Below are 22,553 nucleotides of genomic sequence, written 5' to 3'. Positions count from 1 at the left end.
TGAATTATAATAAGTTTAACACTTTTATTAATCATTTGCAAGAAGAACACCACAAGCAATTTAAGGCTATCATACATGAGGGTCAGCTTTTACCAAAGACATTGTTGCAAACCTCCATAGATGCAGGTGATACAACAGCCCAGTCCATTTCTGCTGTGATTGTTATGGGCTGAGCTTGTTGGCTGTAGTTGTCAGGCTTTCCTAGGAGATACAGAGTACTGTTAAGGACTTCCCTTTTGATGGTCTCACATTGTTTTTTTTGGAGTCCACTGGTGATTGCCTTCACACTTTGAAGGACTCAGTGGCCACACATAATCCCTTGGAATATACACACTTGCAAATAAAAGAAAATTTAGCAGGTTCCAGACATCACAAAGATCTCGTCCAACACACTTCTCTATTTTCTGTAGATCAACTGACGCTCTGACCAAGAGGCTGAGAGATTCCAAGAAAAAGCCTGCTACTACCTCTTCTTCTTTTTAGCTATCTGCGAAATCCAAGCATTAGCTTTGATGGCTTCGTCAAGAATCTGCACCACCTGCTCCAAATAAATCTGACTCTGCAATGTTCCATCCTCCTTTCCCACTTTGGATACCCTCTTTTTCGCAGTTTGGATCTGCATAGGAGACACTAACATCCAACACGGGGGTTTGGGGATTGTACCATCTTGGTTATTCCATCCATTTCACCTCCCATCCCCTTTTTCTGTCTCTTTTCAGAGACCCATCTCACGATTAGCTACTGAGTCAGGAGATTGCTTCTCTCCTATGCTTAGGGATTATAGAACCACTTCCAGTTCAGCAGAGGACGAAAGGTTCTGTTCCAAATATTATCTGATCCCCAAAAGGAATGGAGGATGGAGATCAATATTAAATCTCAGATGTCTCAACAACTGCATGAAATGATGTAAATTCAGGATGGTGACTCTTACAGCTATTATTCCCTCTCAAGATTTCAGGGATTGGTTTGTGACCCTCTACCTTCAAGACTCTTATTTCCACATTCCAATTCACCCCTCTCACAAGAAGTTACTTTGATTTATAGTCAACCACAACCACTTTCAATACCAAGTGCTCCCTCTTGGCCACTCCTCTGCCCCAAACATATTCTCAAAGGTCATGGCAGTCCAAGCCACTCATCTACATTGTGTAGACATAATTGTCTTCCTTTTTCTCAATGATTAGCCACTCGAGGCGCATCATATCACAAGGTCCATTAGCAGTACAAATGATGAGGTCTTTGTTTCCTACCAGAGACCTCCAGATTAACCATGAAAAGTCTGTTTTGATCTTGGTTCAATGGATAGATTTTTATAGGAGCTTCGATAAGTTTGCGAATCTGCAAAATCTTAGTAAAAGATTCAATTAAGCCCTCCGACTTCAGCAAGGAATTGTCTTCAGCCATTGGGCCGTATGGTGGAGTGTGTCTTCATGACCCAACATGCGACATTGCATCTTCAGTATTTCTAGGGATGGCTCAGGACAGTCTATGTACCAAACAAGCACAGACTTGACAAATAGGTCTCTTTTCCCCTTTGGGTTCTGGACTTGCTCAATTGGTGGAAGAACTCCTCCAAAGTCTGTGTGGGGAGTTCTCTTCTTTCAACCTCCTCTGACTACCATTATCACTTCAGATAGATCCCTTTTTGGGATAGGGAGTGAATCTCGGTACTCACACCATCCAAGGCAAATGGTCTTCCGAAGAGAGTCTCCTACATGTCAACATTTAGGAGTTGAGGGCAGTCAGGAATGCTTGCTCCCATTTTCGTTTACTGTACAAAGCCAAATTAGTCAAGAACATGACAGACATTGTGTCCTGCATGTTTTATATCAATCGACAGAGAGGAGCACGCTCTCTCCGACTCTGTGCCAAGGAGATAAAGTTCTGAAATTAGCATGTAACCAACCTGATAGCATCTCAACCTCTTACCTCTCGGGTGTACAGAACATTGCAGCCAACCACCTTCGCAGACACTTCTTTAAGAGTTATGACTGGAAGTTGGATTCACAGATCCTCCTCAGCATATTTCTATCCTAGGGGTTTCCACAAGTGGAACTTTTTGCCACTGCTGCCAATGCAAAGTGCAGGAAGTTTTACTCTGGTGGGGAGGAGAGAAGAGATTCATGTCTCAGTCACTGGGAAATGACTTTCTTATTCCATGGACCAGGAGTCATCTTTATTCTTGCCCACCAATGCCATTGTTTTCAACAAGGACAAGGATTAGGGCGTTTGATTGCACTGACTTGGTCAGGGCAGGTTGGTACCCTTACCAGTTCATTTCACTTCTCATCCACTGCTGAGACTTCCAGTTGGTTGCCACCTGTTATCTCAGGGTTCTGGTCGCCGACCACTTCATGCCAATTTGGAAGTTTTGTGACCTCAAGCAAGGCTCTTAGATGGTTCTCAGGATAGAGACTTCCCACTTAACAGAGGTACAACTGGTTTTCTTAAATAGCAGAAAAACATCTACAAGAAGTACTTACCTTTAGAAATGGAAGAAATTTAACGTATGATGTATCTGTCGGCAAGTATCTCTTGATCACGCTTCTCTTTCCACCACCCAGGATTATCTGTTAGAATAAAAAAGATAAGGTATTGATATGAGTTCTATCAAGGTTCACTTGGCAGCAATAACAGCCTTTCACTAGTTTGTGAAAGATTTTTCACTACAACTTAAAGATTTCTTAAAGATTTGAATTATTATCTATAGGTTAGGGAACATAGCCCAGTATGGGACCTGAATGTGTCCTTAATTGCCTTATGACACACCCCTTTTAGCCATTAGCTACATATTCGCTATTCCATTTGCCCATGACAACAGCTTTCTTGGTTGCCATCACTTCTACACAGAGAGTGGGAGAATTGAGGGTTTTAATGGCAGGTCTCCCCTGCCCCGCCCCGCAGTGTTCTTCAAGGAACAGGTTTCGTTACGGTCACATCCCAAGTTTTTACTCAAAGTGCCCTCTGAAATTCATCTTAATCAGACCATTCATTTACCATTCCCCTCAAACCACATCACTCGAAACAGGAAGCTGCTTTCCGTACTTGGGATGCCAGAAGGGCATTAGCCTTCTCTCTAGACAGGACCAACCATTTTGAAAGTCTCCCAGACTGTTTTGATTGTGGACAGATCTAAAGGATACACAGGCTCCACCCAAAGTCTTGTGGTGGCTCTTCGGGTATATTATTTCATCATATGACTCTGCCAACATTCTAAGGTGCCAGCCCATTCTACAGTGTTGCAATCTATGTCTGTGGCATTACTAAAGGATGCTCCAGTTGCTGACATTTGCAGAGCTGAAACCTGGATTTCAATACATACTTTGGTTCATGTCTCTAGATCAGATGTGGCAGTTGGCAGTCCAGTTCTGTCTTCAGTATTGGGTTCTGCTCTGAAGATCCCTCCGTCCTCTGGCGATACTGCGCAGGAGTCATCTGAAGTGGGGATGTTACGAGAAGGACGTTGTTGTTGTTGTTCACCTTGTGCAGTAACTGGGGTTCTTCAAGATGTGTATCCCTATGGGTGCTCCTGCCTTCTTCCTATTGGGACTTTGTAGTAGAGAGGGAACTGAGGACAGTTCACCCACCTAGTAGGGCACATGTGTGGGCCAAACAGGCACTGCTACTGAAAAATCTAATGAAAGGCCCAGGGGGTGCACGTGCACCTAAAGTGGAGCACCTATAAGGGGACACATCTTGAAGAACTCCAATTACTGCTCAAGGTGAGTAACCCTCTCCTTCCTCCCCACCCTCTTTTCCTTATCCCGTTTCTATCAGTTGGCTTCTCTTCCTAGATGCCTAGGTACAAGCAGTCTCCCTGCTCTCAGCTCCTATGCCTTGCAGCACATTGGCCTCTTGGAGCCAGGAGGAGCAACTGTGTAAACTGCAGTCTTTTCAGAGGCATATAACTTGGCTAAATGTGGGTGAATTTCTGTGAGGACGGTAAAAGGCTCGCTCCTGACACTAGGACAACCAACCTCCTCTTATATTTCTAGCTCTTTTAAAGCAAGAAGTGCTAGAGCCGCTCAATAAAATAGTTGTAAGAATGTTTGTAACATGGGCAAAACAATGCTTATTTCTCTATTCTCTTTCTCAGAAACATCTGGATGATTTTTAGCTGAAATTTACACCCCACTACACCCTTTCCCCCACCTCCAAAAAAAGAGAGAAAAATCAGCTTGAGGCAGAATGGAATGGAAAATTTTGGCCCAAGAAGTTGAAGTTTGGCAAAGTTTTATAAGCAACTAAAAATACCTTTTTGTTTAATAGAGGTGAAGTAGCAAACATGTAGCTAATGTTTTAAATGAGATCATGCCAGTTATTTACTAGATGTTTTTATTTTTTTGGAATTTTGAAATTTCATATTTATTGTTTGCATGTTCAAAATGTCAGTGGATCAAAATGTATTTTTTTGTTTTTGTTTTTTTAAAGAAATTTTAATTTGCTTTCATTTGGAGAGGAAGCTGAAGAGGAAGAAGTGGAAGTCAACAGAGTTAGTCAGGTACAGTTCGCAATTACTAGTCTCTCTCCATCTCCTGTTCTTATTGTTTTTCTTTTGGCATCATTGTTTTATAGTGATAATCTATCAGTTTGAAACCTTGAAAGTTGTTCATTTTGTAGTTTTTCTAGATTTGATCTCTGACAATTTAGAGGTAGGGAGGAGTTGCATACTTAGGTTGCAGCATTCTGTTCTCAAATGTTGCAGTCTTTTCAATTAAATTATTATTATTTTTTTGGTCTGGTGTAATTTAGAATATAATTTTAATTTTCTTACTTTTACAATTCTTTTGTTTCTTTCTTTAAACACAGTATTGTTATACTTCATAGCATATTAGTGGTTCTGGCATTCAAAGCCCATATATACTCTGTGTGTGTGTGTGTGTGTGTGTGTGTGTGTGTGTGTGTGTGTGTGTGTGTAAACTCTGTTAAAAGAAAGTTGTTTAGCTTTCAAAAAGTTGTTTACTTTGCAAAATGAAAAATTCAAAAGTTAGGAAATGCCAGATTTATGGTTATCTATTTAACCGCAATTCTATCCCTTTGTGCATCTATCCTGTGCACTGACTGAGGCAGGGAGCCTATGGAAAAAACATTGTGATCACGTAATTAAAGGCTATATTATGATGAATATGCAGAAGTAGGCAGAATTAAGGTTGCACTGGTACCATAATTCAGGTTTCTCTCAACTTTCAAGTGTTTAGGTGGCAAAGATTATTAAAAAAAAAAAAAGGTTTGTGTCACTGTAACTGTCCATTATGATGTCTAGTTGCTTGGATACACTGATCTGTTGGCTTTGTGCCAGAGAGGGCAAAGGGTCAAATGGGACATTTTCAGAAATATGCTGCTCTTTTTGGATAATCTCGGGTAATTTCTAATACTGATAGTTCTAAATTAAGCATTGCTTCAAGTTCCTCTCCTATGTCAAAGTTAGAATCAGGACTCACAATTTGTCAGACCACTCTGTTTATTAGTGCAGCGCTCCGCCAATAACACCCAGATAATGTGAGTAGCCATGCAAGATCCAAACAGTCTTATTTATACAGATAAAAGAGCGGGAATTAGACAAAGGGACAAAGAAAGCAAAACAGTAAAATTCACCAGAGGCATAGTATGCATATCCTATTTCCTTACTGGACAGTCTCTACGGAAAAGGATAAATGGACACAAATCAGACATTAGGAATGGCAATATACAAAAACCTGTAGGAGAGCACTTCAACCTCCCTCCCCACACTATAGCAGACCTTAAGGTGGCCATCCTGCAGCAAAAAAACTTCAGGACCAGACTTCAAAGAGAAACTGCTGAGCTTCAGTTCATCTGCAAATTTGACACCATCAGCTCAGGATTGAACAAAGACTGTGAATGGCTTGCCAACTACAGAAGCAGTTTCTCCTCTCTTGGTTTTCACACCTCTACTGCTAGAACAGGGCCTCATCCTCCCTGATTGAACTGACCTCGTTATCTCTAGCTTGCTTGCTAGCATATATATACCTGCCCCTGGAAATTTCCACTACATGCATCTGAGGAAGTGGGTATTCACCCACAAAAGCTCATGCTCCAAAACGTCTGTTAGTCTATAAGGTGCCACAGGATTCTTTGCTGCTATTTCCTTACTAACTCTTATCGATCTAAGGCTAATACTTCACCAATTGCCCTTAAATGCTGCAATTGTTCTATGTGAATGTCTGTATTCCTGACACCTGGATTGCAGCATTCCAACAGTTTTTTGCTTAAAGGTACAGACAGCATTTCTTTAATCCTTTCTATTTTCACAATATAATTCATTCTACTTTCACACCTACATCCTCCTCCTCCTCTCCCACCAATCTTGCTTCCACCCTTTCCGCTTATCTAAAACTGCTCTCATCAGGACCAGTAATGATCTCTTCTCGGCCAAATCTCAGGGCCTCTACTACATCTTCATCCTTTGACTTCTCAGTGTTTTCATGTTGCTGATCATAGCGTTATTCACAAACGCCGACCCTCCCTTGGGTTTTTCAATACTGTTTTCACTGGTTTTCCTCTTACCTCTCTGGTTTGTCCTTCTGCATCTTTTGGTGAGTCCTCATCCTTCTTTCTGCCACTCTGAGGATGGCATTCCTTAGGGTTATGTTCTAAATACTTTCCTCTTCTCTCTCTTAGGTGGGTCTTATCATTTACACAAATTCAGCTATCATCTCTACATTGACAACTCACACATCTACTTTTACATTTCTGACCCATTTCATCTTGCATCTCAGATTGCCACTTTGACACCTCCACCTGGATGACTTGCCATCAGTTTAAGCTTAAACTGTTCCAAACTGATCTCCTCGTTCTTCCCAAATTCTCCCTGATTTTTCCCTCATTGTCAGTGTTTTCAACATCATCATCCTTTCCTCCACTCAGGGCTGAATCCTGATTACTATCTTTAGTGACTGCTACTCCATCATATGTATTCAGATTGACTGAGCTGGACTACATCTAGAAAGAAGGAATAAGAGTTGCACTAGTCAGCATTCTTCATTTGTTGTAAACGAGGGAAAACTCCACATTTAGACCTGGTTGCCTACCTATTAAATAGGTGATTCTCTCTAGCTCTGCATCCCCATAGCCCTAGAAATGGATATTCTTTCACTTTTGGTAGTTAGGCCTAGTCACGTAACTTTCTTTCTCTGTCCCTGTGTCTTGGCTGAATCATGAGTGACCAGACCTAGTAGTCAGAGCCAGAGTCTGCGGTCATGAGATGGAAGTCAAATATCATCTGGGTCCAGATACCGGGGGAAATGGGGCAGAAACAGGAGACAAACTGGAGATCAGAACCACGAGTCAGGAACCAGAGTCAGGCTGGGCTGGGGTACCAGGAGGTAAGAGACAGGAGACAAAATGAAGATCAGAACCATGAGTCAGATGCAAGGAATCATGCTAGGTCAGGATGCCAGGAAATCAAGCTCGGGGGGGCAAGAAGCACAAAGCACACAGTCTAATCTAGAACATGGTGGAACCCTGGTGTTCAGACAGCTTCCTGTTCCTGCTTCTTGCTTAAGTAGGGCAGCCAGTGCTCCTGCATTCTGCCAATAGGACCTAATGGGTGGCGTGTCAAATTGGGGTTGAGCTTCACGGGTCCCAGGTAAGTGATTGTCAGCTGTCTGCCAGGTGGCAAGTTGGAACGTGGCCACTCCCATGAATCCAGCAGATCCAGGTTCGAGACCTAAGGTTCATGACATCCTGCTGGCTGAATTATTAAGAAAATGGAGGTCAGAGCTGAGCATAGCAGGATGTCAGATTCTAAGATGCTGCATGCAGATGTAGGGCTATTCTGCCAACTGATTTGGTAGCCAAATAGGGTGAGTCCTGTTGGCTTCAACTCAAGAGAATAAAAAGGTAGATAGTTGAAGGGACTGTTTTGTATTCATTTTGATGGAATATATAGGCCCAGAGAGTCAAGATGTTAACATGACCCTGTCACCGTGTATAACACCAAACCATTAAACGTGGCTTGGGGTTTTCAGTACTGAGACCTCAGTCTGCTTAGTACCATGGCAAGCACGCTAGAAAATTCATGCCAAAGTTTGGAAGTTTATTGATCAGGATACATAAGAGAAGAAGAATCAGAATAAGTCATCGATATCTTAGAATTGAAATTGAGTGCTTATGCAGAACAAACTTAATCATAACTTGTTTAAGTCACCTTTTCAGAGAGAGACAATCTTTCTTGGTGGGGAAGAAAGGATTAGTTCTGTTGTGTGCTTCTGAGGTGTGAATGTCAGTCATCTTCTCTGCCTTTGACAAAACAGATACAAGAAGGAAAAAGAGAGAGGATAATAAACATGAGGGAAATACGGGTTTTATTGATAATGTCAGGATACCAACCACGTGGTCAGGCATGGATGGATGCTCTGACCTGGCACCACAACAGTTGTTCCTGTGGACTAAGGCTCACTTCCCCGGTCTTGGATGTCATCTGGCTTGTCTGGTCAGATCCATCTCCCTACAGGTCTTTCTCAGATTGGTCAGTGCTGGATGGGCAGTCTCATTGTGTGATGGTACTTTGTGGTTTCATGTTTGTGTGAAAAGCTGATAGATAAGATAGGAGGAAAATAGTGGGGGATGGACATAAGAAGGGAGGACAGAGCAGGGTCTTGGAAGTCTCAAACTGGAGTTTTAACTAGTCTACTGATGATGGCCAGGTGTCCCAACTAGCATCCTGAGTTCTGGGTAGTGCAGTGATGTGATGATGCATGAATGAAAGAGAGAGTCTTTGGTGTGAAGGAGAGGCCTGCCAGCTTTTTCCTCTCTTCTAGGGATTCCTCAGACTGTCCATTCCCCATTTCACCCCCAAGTCTCTTTTTGTAAGGACTCTGAAAAGTGGTGATGGGCAAAATAGCCTATCCTCTAATTATTTCGTTCCCAGTTAGGCCTAATTTCCAACACACCAATTTTGGTCCACTGATTTCCAGTCCCATGCTCCTTTTGTTTATCAGGCATGATCTCCTGATTATATCCGTCTGGTTATATCAGTAGACATTTTTGTTTGGACTAATTCAGTCTTTTTGTTCCTTTGCCTATGAACATTTATTTGTTGTAAGTGATTGAAACATTTTATTAATTTTTATTCACTTTCCAACAGTTGAACTCACATTTGGAGTGGGTCTGTCAGGCCCCTGTTATTACAGTAGGACTGTGGTGTGAGACAGGAGACAGACACTTGAGAAACCATCACTAGAAGATAGATAGTGAAGATGCTCTCCTTCCCCAAAACTGCCAGTTCTGAAGGTGGTTCAGAAAAGTGGGGTAAACACTCTGCTTATTCACATTAGCTCTCCTGGTCACCTTATGTTGACTCAGTAGGCCTTTGTCTTCTAAACTGCTGACTCTCTTCCTAGACTACAGCATGTCTGTTGGCCTGGCTCTTGAACACATTAAGAAGAAGAGACTTGTTGGAACAAGTAATTTTTCACATAGCTAAATGGGTTAAAAAGTCTGACTTACACATCATACAAAGTTGAAGACATCTACAGGGCTTAATTCAGGATAAAAAGTTAAATCTCTAGATGTGATCTTTCTGATATTCTTTCCTTCATTCAGGATGGGATCAGAGACTTCAAGCAGCTGATATTGAGTCCTTAAAGTACTACATGACAGAAACATATGCAGAATAAAGGCTCCACTGTCTGTCAAGCCTTAGTTCACATTCACCCTGTCTCTTCGGTTGAGAAGGGAATGCTTTCCTACTAGAACCTTTGTATATAAGGACCTGAGCATGTTGTCAGATCTTTAGATTTGTTCTGTCAGGTTCTATGTTGCAGAACCTTCAGTAAATGGTTCTTGCATGCTACACTCTGAGTTGTTCAATCTCTGTTTTTCTAGATATTTACTGTCTGTCTAGTGTAGTGATGGATACTGCTGCTATAAGTGGCAACTGTTTGAGTTGGCAAGGAGAGATGACAGACTTTCTTACCTGTTTGGGTACCCAAGTTTGTCTGGTTACCAGCTGGGGCATCCCACTTTTCTATTGTATTATGTTGATGGCAGTGGGACTGTTCCTCTGGAACTGTGATCTAATTTTTTTAGATTTAATAGCATTTTTAGTGCTGAAAGAGCTATTAAATTTGTAGAATCAACTAGCCAGTCACCTTTATAGGAAGAGTGATGTCACAATAACTCCCTTTTTGCCTCTCTCTTGGGCTAAAATTAACAAGAAATAAATTACAATTTTTTCCCAGACACACCTGTCTTCACTTTCCACTGTCCTAAATATGATTGTGTGTAACTTTTTTATTTTGTGTTTTTTTGTTTTTTCTCTTTTATATAGAGCATGAAGGGAAAAAGTAAAAGTAGTCATGACTTGCTGAAGGATGATCCACATCTAAGCTCAGTTCCTGCTGTTAAACGGTGAATACAGTAGTTCTAATCTACAGAACTGCTTCAGTTTCAATATGTTAGATCTCATTGGCATTATGCATTTTCATTTTATCCATTGCTTTTTCTGAGTAACAGTTCTCTCCACACAGGGCTTCCTGAATAAAACTGTTTTGTCATTAAATTCAAGTCCTTGTTGGTGTGCCAAAATGTTTCTTTCCCAGCCCTCTCTCATCATGTCTCTGGTGATGGGAACCTTCTTATTGGCTTGGAGCACTTCAGAAGATCTTGGCCTTTGGGATTCCTTTAAAGAAATTTCACTGAATGCTCATAATACATTATATATTCGTAATATTATACACGTTTACAGTTTAGAAAACTGGATATTGGGAGATTATATATGATTAGTAACTATCTACTAATGCCTGATCTATGTCAGATTGCCCATCAATCAATAATACATTTATTTATTTGTAGATGAATGGTAAAGATAGGTTGGAGACTAAAGAGTTTAGGAATAGGGAGTAATAGAGGAGGGAAATAAAATAGATAAGAATCACAGTAACAACAACAAAAGCAGGAGAAAGCAGTCAAGTAGTCGCTGTTCTCCTCTAAATCCCAATAAAATGTACAGTTAGAGAGAAGGCTGTCCCAAATACCAGCTACTCACACTGCAAGTCCAGGAATGGATCATAGATGTCCATCTTACTAGTATGAATAAAGGAAGTTTGGGTTTTTTGTTTTTACATTTCATTCTAGTATTTCCACTAGTCCAAAAATCAACAGATAGCATAGTTTTACTCTGTTATGTTTTCAGTATAATTCTTTTGAATGCCATTATTGCTTTCAGGAGCTACCTCTTTTCATGCTTATTCAAATTAAGTGTAGATGAGGTGTCATGCTACTTTATCTTTTTCCAAATTGGTCTCTAGGGCCACCAAAATTTCTCTAAGGGATTATACCCACACCATCTTCTCTCCAGTTGCCAGTTGTGGTCTTCATTTGGGCCAGAATTGCTTGGTTTAAGAGCACAAAGTGGTCCACCAGATTCCCAGAAAATACATATGTTGCTGTTTGGTTTGGAGGTCTTGAAATGTGCTGTAGCAGAGCGTGGCAGTTCCTCCTTGGCTCCTGCCTCTGCTAAGTCCCCAAAGTCACTCTGAGACCCTGGGGTTAATATCCACTGGTGCAGTTTATTCACAGGCTTGCTCCCACCGCTGTTTCACCATGTACAGTTGGCCCTACACCAGGGGTCTCAAGGGCCGCATATAGCCCACAAAGTTGTTTTCTGTGGCCCGCGAGCTCCTCGCAGCCTCCAGCGCCATCCCCTAGCGTTTACCTAGAGCGGATCTGGCCCGGCATGCACCTGTGGCAGGGCAGACTCCCTGCCTGCCTGCCAGCCCTGTCCTCGCACTGCTCCAGGAAGCAGAACGAACGTGGGAGAAGAGAGGAGCAGGGGCGTGTATTGCTGTTGCTTCAGGCACTACTCCCAGCAGCTCCTGTTGGCCATGCTTCCCCATTCCCAGGGACAGGGCGGGCAGGCAGGCAGGGATCCTGCCCCGCCCCCAGTGCACACCAGGCCAGATCCCGCCCCCAAACTCCTTCTGCACCCCAACCCACTGTCCTGAGCCCCCTGCTGCGCCCCGACCCCCTGCCCTGACCCCATTCCCTGAGCCCTCTGCTGCACCCTGCACCCCAACCCCCTTTCCTCAGTCACCTGCTGCACACTGCACCCGACCCCCTGCCCTGAACGCCTTGCTGCACCCCGCACCCCTCATGCACCCGATTTTCTGAGCCGCCTGCCGCACCCTGACTCCCTTTGCTGAGCCCCCTGCTGCATCCTGCACCCCAACCTGCTTCCCTGAGCCCCCTGCTGCACCCTGCACCCGACGCCCTCCCACTGTCACACCCCTCTTGCACCTCAGCCCACTACCCTGAGCCCCCTGCCCCACCCCTCCTGCACCCTGACCCCCTGCCCGACCCCCTGCCGCACCCCATATCCTTCCTGCACCCCACACCCCAACTCTCTGGCCTGAGCCCCTGCCACACCCTTCCTGTACCCCCTGGGGGCGGAGTTGGGGTGGGGATTTCGGGGAAGGGGTTGGAATAGTGGCAGGGAAGGGGTGGGAAGAGGTGGGGCAGAGGCAGGGCATCAGGAAAGGGGTGGAGTGGGGGCGGGGCCGAGGGTGGCGGGGGGAGGTGTCAGTAATGAGGCCCTCGGGCCAGTGTACTAGTCCTCATGTGTCCCTTGTGGTCGGTTTAGTTTGAGACCCCTGCCCTACACCGTCTGCAGGCAGGAGGGAGGGAAGAGCTACCTCCCTGTTTCCACTCCCTGCCTTTTCCCTTTCCTTCTGCTCTTCCCCTGGCTTCCTTCCCCTGAGGCTTTTATACAGCCCCAGGCTAATTAGGCAGCAGCTGTCTCTGCATCCCCGAGTAGGGCTAGGTTATCTCCTGCCAGCTCTAATTTATTCCCCTAAATAGGAGCAGGGGTGACAGAGGGCTGAATCAGCAATCCTTTGCCCAGCACCCTGTCACAGTGCTCACTAACTGAATTTACCCCCTTACATGGTATCATTGTGTTTTCTTGCTGGTCTGTCCCACATTTTTCAAACTCTTCTAGCTAGTGGGTGTGACAATCAAATGGTGGGAAAATATAATCGACTGATATTATAGTGATGATCATGGTGAAAATGGCTAGTCTGGGGGAGTTCTGGCATAGTTTTAAATAGATAACCTAAGTGAATTCTTGGTTAGTGTACTACTGTTGTACTGTTTTTAAATGCTACTCTTATCAACAGATTCAGAGTGCTTTAGAGAAGGAACTATCATCTTATATGGATTCTCTTTCCTTTCCCTTAGTGAAAAAGCAGATGAAGTGAAAGATTCAGATGAGGTGAGTGGCACTACTTCTGCAAACAGAAAGTTTTGGCTCATTGTAGATATTCATTCTGTATTTCATGTGAATTATTGTTTTTAAGGGTGAAGTAATACTTTAAAGATACAGTTTCCACTAGGATTTTGAAAGTGAGTCTCAGATTCCCAGCAAAAAAACCAATGTAACTCTCAAAGCTTTTAAGTTTTGGCCAGTATGAGTCATCTCAGCAGGGTAGAGGGTGACCCTGACCTGCCACACATCACCTCCCACATTCTGCATAGACTACTGTCTGAATATTTCTGACAGTAACCTAGGTGGTGGCAGACAATGCTCCTCCAAAGTTATAAACCAATCAAGAAGAAAAAAAATTCCTCCGAAAAAAATTTATGTAATGGAACAAATACCACAAATGAAAAATCTCCAGACACTGAGGGGAGGCATGTAAGTGTGTGAGAATCTGAGTGGAAAGATGTATTTATAGAAGGAGAATTTCAAGTAACTTTTCCTTTACTAAAAATGCCATCTATCATGGCTACAACTACACTGCATTTATCAGAATTCTCACTTCTGAGAGTCAGAAACTTGAGGGAAGTCCTTAAGGTAAACAAACTGCAATGAACATTAATAATACAGTCCAGAGCCAACCGTGGAACATGGAGGTTTTTTTAACTACAAGAAAACTGCTTCCTACATTTACTGTGGAGAATAAAACTTTTGGGTTTAAGTGTGGCTTTGCTTGAGTCTTTGAGCAAGGGCAGCATATTGTTGCACTGTCCCTAGAGCAAATTGTGACTTTGAGGCTCTGGACAGGGAAAAACCATGTGCCAGGTATGGGCCTGGTAGAGTATAATTGCCCCAACATAGCAATGCTAGCAAATGGGTTGGAGAAGCTTTCATGGGCAGCGGGAGATGATAGTTCTGTACACAACTGCACATGGTATGAGTAACTGGTCTTAGGCTCTCTTGCCATGATTTGGCACTCAGTTTGAGCAGGAAACAGATGGAAGCACAAACAATATTTGACCACCTTAAACTTAAGGGACATCCATCCATACAACACACCTTCTTAGAGGAGGCTGAACTCCTCCACTCCTTCTGGAAAAGATTCCAGAATAAAGTCATAGGGTTAGAAAGGACCACAAGGGTCAACTTGTCTAACCTTCTGCCAAGAGGCAGGATTTGCTATGTCAAAACCATCTGAGACAGATGGCTATCCAGCCTCCTTTTGAAAACCTCCAGTGAAGAAGCTTCCACAACCACCCGAGGCAGTCTGTTCCATTGTCTTACTGTTCTTACAGTTAGGAAGTTTTTCCTGAGATTTAATCTAAATCTGCTGAGCTGTAATTTGAATTTATTGCCTCTTGTCCTGCCCTCTGAACAACTTTTATCCATCTTTTTTTTTTTAATGGCAGCCTTTCAAGTACTTGAAGACCACTGTCATGCTTCCCCCCCACTCCCAATTTCCTCGTTTCCAACCATACCCAATTCCTTCAGCCTTTGCTCATCTTTGTCACTTGCCTCTGGATCCTTTCCAGTTTCTCTAGATCCGTTCTATACATTGGTGACCAAAACTGGATACAGTACTCCAGCAGAGGCTTAACCAGTGCCGAGTTGAGCAGTACTGTTACCTCCTGTGACTTGCATGCTATGCCACTGTTAATGCAATCTAAAATTGCATTTGCCTTTTTTTTTTTTTTTGGGCAACACCATCACATTGCTGACTCATGTTGAGGCTGTGATCCATCACAACCCCCAGATCCTTGGCAGCAACATTGCTGAAAAGTCAGTTTCCCCCCTTCTGTATTTGTGCATTTGGTTTTTCTTCCCTAAGACACCTTACATTTGTCTTTGTTGAATTTCATTTTGTCGTCTGTAGTCCAGTTCTCCAGTTTATCCAGACCCTTCTGAATTTTAGCTCTATCCTCTAAACTTGATCAGTATGCTCTCTGTACCTACATCCAGGTCATTAATAAAGATGTTAAACAACACTGGACCCAGAACAGATCCCTGTGGAGCCTCCTTGAGACCTCCCTCCAATCTGATATCATTCCATTAATAGTTACTCTTTGTTTGTGGTTGTTTAATCAGTTATGTAGCCACTTAATGGTAGTTCTGCCAAGCACGCATTTCTCCAGCTTACTTATCAGAATGTCATGTGGGATTGTGTCAAAAGCCTTGCTGAAAGCCAGGTATATTGTGTCCACTACTTTCCTCCTATTGACCAAACCAGTTACCTTGTCAAAGAAGGAAATCAAGCTGATTTGTTCTTGGTAAATCCAAGTACTGAGAGTCCAAAATGTGATTCCCTTCTGGAGGCCAAATCCAAACAATAATGCTTTGTAAATGTATGGAGAAAGGATTATGTCACAGCTTTGCAGATATATGAAAGAAAAAATGTCTGTGAGAGAGGCAATAATAACAGCCTTGACGTAGCTTCAGGCCAGTCAGGTCATATCACAAAAAGAGATCCACTTGGATCCTCTTGATAATAACAATGCCCAGAAAATTGTTAACAAAAGGAACAAAAAGTTGGGAGTACTTTCCAAGGCTTTTACTGCACTCCAGATAGAACCCCCAGGACTGTATGATTCTGAAGGTGTTCCTGGGATGAGCATGCATGTATGTGGAGAATGTTGGCAGGATAGCAGGCTTATTAAGGTAGACTTCCAACATAATTATGGGGAGAAATCTTGAATGAGTTTAAAACATCACTACATTTCTGTAAATTTTATTATAAGTGGGTCAGTCACTTGGGCCTGTAGCTTAGTCACTCTTCAAACCAAAGCCACAGCCACTAGGAAAATGACCTTGAATTTAAGGATATGTCTACACTACCCACCGGATTGATCTATCCCGCGCCGTGAGGACGTGAAGTAAGTCAATCTAAGTCGATCCAAAATACGTCGACTTCAGCTATGCTATTCTCATAGCTTAAGTTGCGTATCTTAGATTGATTTTCCCCCCTCCTCCTCCCAGTGTAAACCAGGCCAAAGAAATTTAAGTTCAGAGGAATAAGGTAGTTCAAAAGGAGCTTTTATCAGCTTTGTCAGGATCACAGTTTTTTTTTTAATGGGACACATAGGTTTTTTTAATGGGAGCTTTGAAAAATGTCATGCCCTCCATGAAACTGAGAAGAGGCTACAGAGACACTCATTCATTTTTGTCCACATGACCTGCATGGAGTTATTTTATAAGCTGGTCTTAAAATAGAAAGTTGAGACATCAGAGTGAGAATCCTGTTAGGCCTGGTCTATGCTAGGGGGCAGGGTCGATGTAAGATACTTCGACGTCAGCTACACTATTCCTGCAGCTGAAGTTGCGTATCTTATTTTGACTTACCTCCCACCCTCACGGCGCGGGATCGACAGCCGCGGCTCCCCCTGTTGACTCCGCTACCGCTGCTCGCCCTGGTGGAGTTCCAGAGTCGACGAGAGCCTGTTTGGGAATCGGTATATTGTGTCTAGATGAGATGCGATATATCGATCCCCGATAAACCGATCACTACTCGCCAATCCAGCGGGTAGTGTAGACATACCCTCAGAGAGGTATCTCCAGAGAAGCAGAATTTCAGGTACATAATTTTCATTACCGCATATAACAAAATTATTTATAATATTTATAAAAAGTAGATGTTAAAATTAATTGTTTATATTTGCAACATGCCAGTGACACTTGCATCACAGATATGTGTTTTCATACTGTGCAAAGAAGCACTGTGGATAGGAAATATTTCACTAGTTCAGAGTTGCTACATTTGTCAGTGGTGACTGACAGCCTTCAGTTTAGCAGTGCTATATTTATATGTATGTACATATACTCCTTTTATTTAATTTTTTATTTTTCCCTACTCCTCTTTCTCAGTTGTTAATTTATCCACCAATAAATTGTGAGATATCTAGGCCTGCATTTAAATATTGAATCCTAAAATTGTGATTTTTAGGAAGAAAAGACTTTCACTCCTATTAAGTTAAAGTCTAACCTTTCACACATGTTCTGTATCATAAATGTTGTTCAAAATTGAACTACCATGTACCAACATAAAAAGGTGAAGTTATAAGTATCTAGCTGAAGGATGGGAGCTGTTCCTTTATATGCATGGCTAACTGTATAATTGATGTTTCCTTATGTTTTTAGTTCCAACTTTTTTGCTAGCTTTACATATTTTAAACTGTTTTTGAGTTGGGACTTTTGTAGTCTGGTTTTGTGGTGGTCCTTAGAACAGCTGCTATAATCCTCACATAACTGGTGCCAAAACCTGAGACACTGTCGGTTTTTGAAGGAACGTTGAGTTATGTTTAGGTTATCTGTTTGAATAAACAGCGTAGGTTACAGAAGCTTTGAAGATTCAAAGTGGATACCAGACAGTCAACCTAAAGGCTGGCCAGTTCAACATAATAAGTACTATATCATCTTCTTCCTTGTGTTAAACCCTTCAGATGAGTCTACAGTTGCTTTCCCTCCAGAATGATCTGTTCAATGCCATATCACACCACATGCTAGCATCTTTCTTTATGACATCCCACCATGTTGTCTTGGATTGGGCTTCTCTTTTTCCTTCAGTCTTGCTTTGTTGGACTTTGTCAGCAATGTGCCTTACATGTCCAAACCATCAGAACCTACACTTGCTCATTTTTTAATCTACTCGTATTACTTTGAGTATGTCTCTAACAACACATTTCACATGTGGTGGTTCTTGCTTACACCACTCAACCATCTCAACATTTTCATTTCTGTGGAACAGATCATTTGTTCATGTTTTTTCTTTGTTGCCCAATGCTGAGTGCCCTACATTAAAACAGGATAGGCCACCATTTTATAGACTTCCTTTTGATCTTACTAGTATCTTCCTGTCATGGACTATATCACTTCTCTCTCCGTTTGAGCCAGGCATTTGTTGTTCTAACTCTAATTTCACCCTACGTTTCCCCATTTTCCTGGTTTGTGAAATCCAGATACTCGAAACTTTGCATTTTCAATATTGTCTGTCCATCTAGTTTCAAGGATAATTCTTTAGTGTTTGGATTATTGAAATTACAACATAGTCCTATACACCTCACAAAATGAAAATCTCCATCTTCTGCCACTCTCGCAGGTTCAGTATACAAGTACATATGTGTGCATATGTCTGAACAGATAATAAATATGTATTATGAGAGAGACGGCATTCACTTTTAGAATATGTGGGATTCAAAACTAATGAAGATTCTGTCAGTGACAAACTAGAGGCACTGAAGTTCAATCCTTTTCTTTCTTTGTCTTTAGTACCATTAGAGACATGTAAAACAGTTGGACCTGATGGATATTTCTTTTTAGCAGAAATCATGTCAGTTTACTTGTTTATAAAATATTTTGGACATACATAATGCTATTTCTATAGCACCAATTATTTTGAAGATTTTAAAGTACAGAGAGTTTGCAGTCCTAGGTATTACCCACTATTTTAATTGTAAGTTAAAATAATAAAATACAATAAAATTTAGATCAATTCTTTTGTGTGGCCTTTTCCATCAAGGATAGACTTAGCAGTAATGCGAGATAGCTCATGTCACTTCATCAGCAAGCATCAGCTGTAACACTTACTCCTGAGGGAATTCTGCCCTGAAAAATTACAAATTCTGCACACAATATTTTAAAATTCTGCGAGTTTTGAGAGAGAATTCTGCAAGCAGAGGAAGTCCTGTCCTCTCCCACCTCCAGCTCAACCAGGACTAGCAGCTGATCCCAGTGCAGGGGAGGAGCCACCGGCTGGGGTGTCCCCAGCTCAGCAGTAATTTACCTCACTGCTGATTGCTCCAGGTGCAGGTACATCATTTCAGGCACTGATAGAGAGGGGCACATGACTACTCTTGCAGCTTCCTTTGCTTCCCTGTCAGAAAGTCATTTTTCTGCAGGGAAGCAAAGAAATGTGGGGGTCATTAATTCTGCACACGTGTAGCGGTGCAGAATTCCCCTAGGAGTAAACACTACTGGTGCTATTTCTTGAGTTGAATAGTTAGTTTAGTTTCCATGACAATTCATTCGTTATCTTCTCTGCTGTGTAGACCAATTGTGGATGCTTGCCAACTGAAATCTGGTTTGAAACCCTTAACTGAGGTTCTGGCACATTGTTAAAAAGGAAATGATTTTTCACCTTTTATTTAAAAATGTATTGACTTGTAATTTTAAATTCTATTTGTGTAAGTTTGACAGTCCGTTATTAACATTTTCATAGCATAGACTGGGTCTTAACAGAGAGATTATTATATTGAACCACCTCCACTTCCATAAAGGACTGTATAAAAATCCTGTGTTATGTAATACACAGTAATAGTTTACATGGAAAATTAAATATTGTCTTAATATTAATTTGTCTTTTTAATAAAGTTTAGAATTTGGAATCAGTGAAGATACCTTGGTTTCAGACAGATCCCAAGGGGTCCACAGGCCACAGTTTAAGAATAAATGATTTAGGATATTAGATAGTGTGGGTTTTTTTGATATTTAAATACATGTATTATTTGTGACTGTAGCTCACAAATAATGTACATCCTTTGCTGGTACTACTGGTTCACCTTCTAAAATACCTCTGAGAGAGAGAGAGGATATGTTCCTTCATTTACATAGTTCATATTTTGAGGCAATTACAAAATATTAGCATATATGTGCATATAAATTATAAATGTAAGCATTATATAAGCTCTCTTGCTGAGAAGTTGTTCGCAACTTAAAAAATCCTCTAGCAAAATAGAGCTAAAATTAAAGCTGTCTGTTTGAATCAATATAGGAAGAAGAGGAGGATCAGGATGATGGTGATAATGAAGAAGGTGAAATGGATAGTTACGAGAAATATCAAGTGAAAGAACGTGTAGCTAAGAAGTTGAAAAAAGATAAAAATGAAAATGTTAAGCTACCATTTAAAGAAGAACCAGAAACTGAAAAGAAAACAACTAGTCGCAGGTAAGCAACATGCAATTTTTTCCTAATTTGAAATTATTTATTTACAATAAGATGTTTAACTGCTAATCTTTAGCATTGCTTTTTACTATGCTGAAAGTTACATATCATATTTGAATTGCTGTGGTTAAAAATTTTATTTCCCCTCGCCTAAGAATTAATTGCTTATTAACTTCAGTGATAAACACATTTCTTAATTTTTCATCCTGCAGTTGAATTATGTATTTGATTTACTGCAGGGATAATGTTAGGGTAATTATATAATTAGTATTAATTTTGTGTGGGCTTTCGTTGTTCCCATATGCAAGAATAAGGTGGCTGTGTTAAAATCCATGGGATTTGTAACTTTGCTGATGTCTTTCTGATGTAATAGTTTACTATTTGATTCAGCTCAGCCTCTCTCAAACTGTGGGTCAGGACCCCGAAGAGGGTCGAGACCAGGTTTTAATGCGATCTCCATGGCTGGCCCAGGGTTGGAGCCAGAGCCCCACTGTCTGGGGCTAAAACCTGACAGCTCCAGCCTTGGGCAGCAGGGCTCAGGTTACAGGCCCTCCACCTGGTGCTGAAGCCCTTGGGCTTCTGCTTCGGCCCCTGACAGGGGCAGCGGGGCTTGAGTGGGCTCAGGCTTCAGTTCCCCCTCCTGCTGTCATGTAATAATTTTTGTTGTGAGACGGGGGTCACAGTGCAATGAATTTTGAGAACTGCTGAGAATGTGATGTGGTCAGAGATTATAATATCACGTTGTGAAAAGTAGCAAGATAATCTAGGTGTATAATTAGTCCACTTCATATGTGACAATACAATTTTACAGGTTTTTCTAGCTAAAAACTATTAACTCTGCAAGTTTATCTTGTAACTGAAATGTTAAATGTAGTGATACCTGTTGAGAAATATATAGGCTAAATATATTATACCTGCTAGTCACCTGTTAAAGCCTGTTCCTGCCAAGTAGACAGAAATATCTGAAGAATATTCATATCTCCAGTATAACAGATCATTAAGGCTGCGAGTCTGTCACGGAGGATGTGGGAGCTCCCCGGAGCAGCAGTGCTCTAGAAGCAGCTAAGATTTAGTCATGGGTATTTATAATAAAAGTCATGGACAAGTCAGAGGCCCTGAATTTTTGTTTATTGTCCATGACCTGTCCATGACTTTTACTAAAAATACCTGTGACTAAATCTTCACTTTAGGGTTTCTCTTCATTACCAGGGAGATCAGCGCTGCTGCAATCAATGCAGTGGGTGTCGATTTAGCTGGTCTAGTGAAGACATGCTAAATCAATGGCAGAGTGCTCTCCCGTCGACTGCGGTACTCCAGCTCCCAAGAAGAGTAAGATAAGTTGACTGGAGAGCATCTCCTGTTGACGCAGCGCAATGAAGACACTGGGGTAAGTCAACCTAAGCTACGTCGACTCCAGCTACATTAATCACATAGCTGGAGTAGTGTAACTTAGGTCAACTTACCCCAGTAGTGAAGAAAAGCCCTCCGTTACCATTTATCAGAACAAGTTATACATGTGCATGTATGTGTGCTTTTAAGCATCTGTTCCTGAGATGATGTTCAGAGAGATGATATTATGGGTGGATAATATCAAACTTATTAGGAATTGTTTCACAATATATCAATAAATGTGGACTCCAGCGGTTCTTGACCAAATAATTTTCTCTTCACAAGCACTAATCAGCTATCACAGGATCAGCTTATATGTGTATTAAGTTGACTACAAATTAAAATTGTCAAAAAAGTAACTTTTAATTTAATTTTAAATTCCTTCGAATTTCACTGTTTTATGTGCTCTTAATGTAGCTTTTGAAAAGAAACTAAAACTTACCCAACCCTGCTACCAGAAAATTGTTGAGTGCAGACAATAGTTGGTTTTCCTCTGTCAGGTTCAGCTTCCACACTTAACAATGGTTCTTGTGTAGCTTTGAGGAACAAAATGTTCTTTAACTCTCTCATCCTGTTCAGTCACCTATCTCAATTGCTCCAAAGGTGGTGAAGCCATTTTAAAAGTATTGTTTCTAGAACCAGCTACATCAGTGGGTATAGCGAGCTTTCAATATAGCTATTTCAGTAACTTAGATTTGAAAGTGATGTTGGCTGTCCATAGAGTAAGGTAATGCCTTGGGAGGAAGGGAACTACCAGAGCAAGAAAGAAACAGTTCATAAGTCATTGCTTCCCACAATGGACGCACATGTCACTTTTAATGGCATTTCTTGGGCTACTAGGGCATTTTTTTCTCGTAGAAGTTGGAAGTTGTATAGCTGGCAGTGGCAGCTTGGGAGAGGGTAGGAAAAATTCAAGAAACACTGATATTTATTATATATTTGGACATTAATATGAATTTAAAACATTCTTAATTGACAAAACAGTTCAGATTGTTTGTTTTTTCTCCTGTTTTTTCTT

At 41.6% G+C, this 22,553-nt stretch overlaps 1 protein-coding gene across 7 annotated transcripts in view; it reads left to right on the top strand.

The window, feature by feature from the left end:
* The window catches only part of CWC27 (CWC27 spliceosome associated cyclophilin), a 226,780-nt gene that overhangs the window by 18,047 nt on the left and 186,180 nt on the right, over positions 1-22,553 (top strand). For all 7 annotated transcript variants that reach the window (XM_030567316.1, XM_030567317.1, XM_030567318.1 and 4 more), the window contains exons 7-10: positions 4,432-4,501; positions 10,292-10,371; positions 13,198-13,231; positions 19,977-20,149. In XM_030567316.1, coding sequence (XP_030423176.1) covers positions 4,432-4,501; positions 10,292-10,371; positions 13,198-13,231; positions 19,977-20,149 — 357 coding nt within the window. The remainder of the gene's footprint in view (positions 1-4,431; positions 4,502-10,291; positions 10,372-13,197; positions 13,232-19,976; positions 20,150-22,553) is intronic.

This window comes from Gopherus evgoodei, chromosome 6 (genome assembly GCF_007399415.2).
Source record: "Gopherus evgoodei ecotype Sinaloan lineage chromosome 6, rGopEvg1_v1.p, whole genome shotgun sequence".
Classification (NCBI taxonomy): domain Eukaryota; kingdom Metazoa; phylum Chordata; order Testudines; family Testudinidae; genus Gopherus; species Gopherus evgoodei.
Note: the sequence above shows the minus strand (reverse complement) of the source record. Positions and strands in the feature narration are given on the sequence as shown.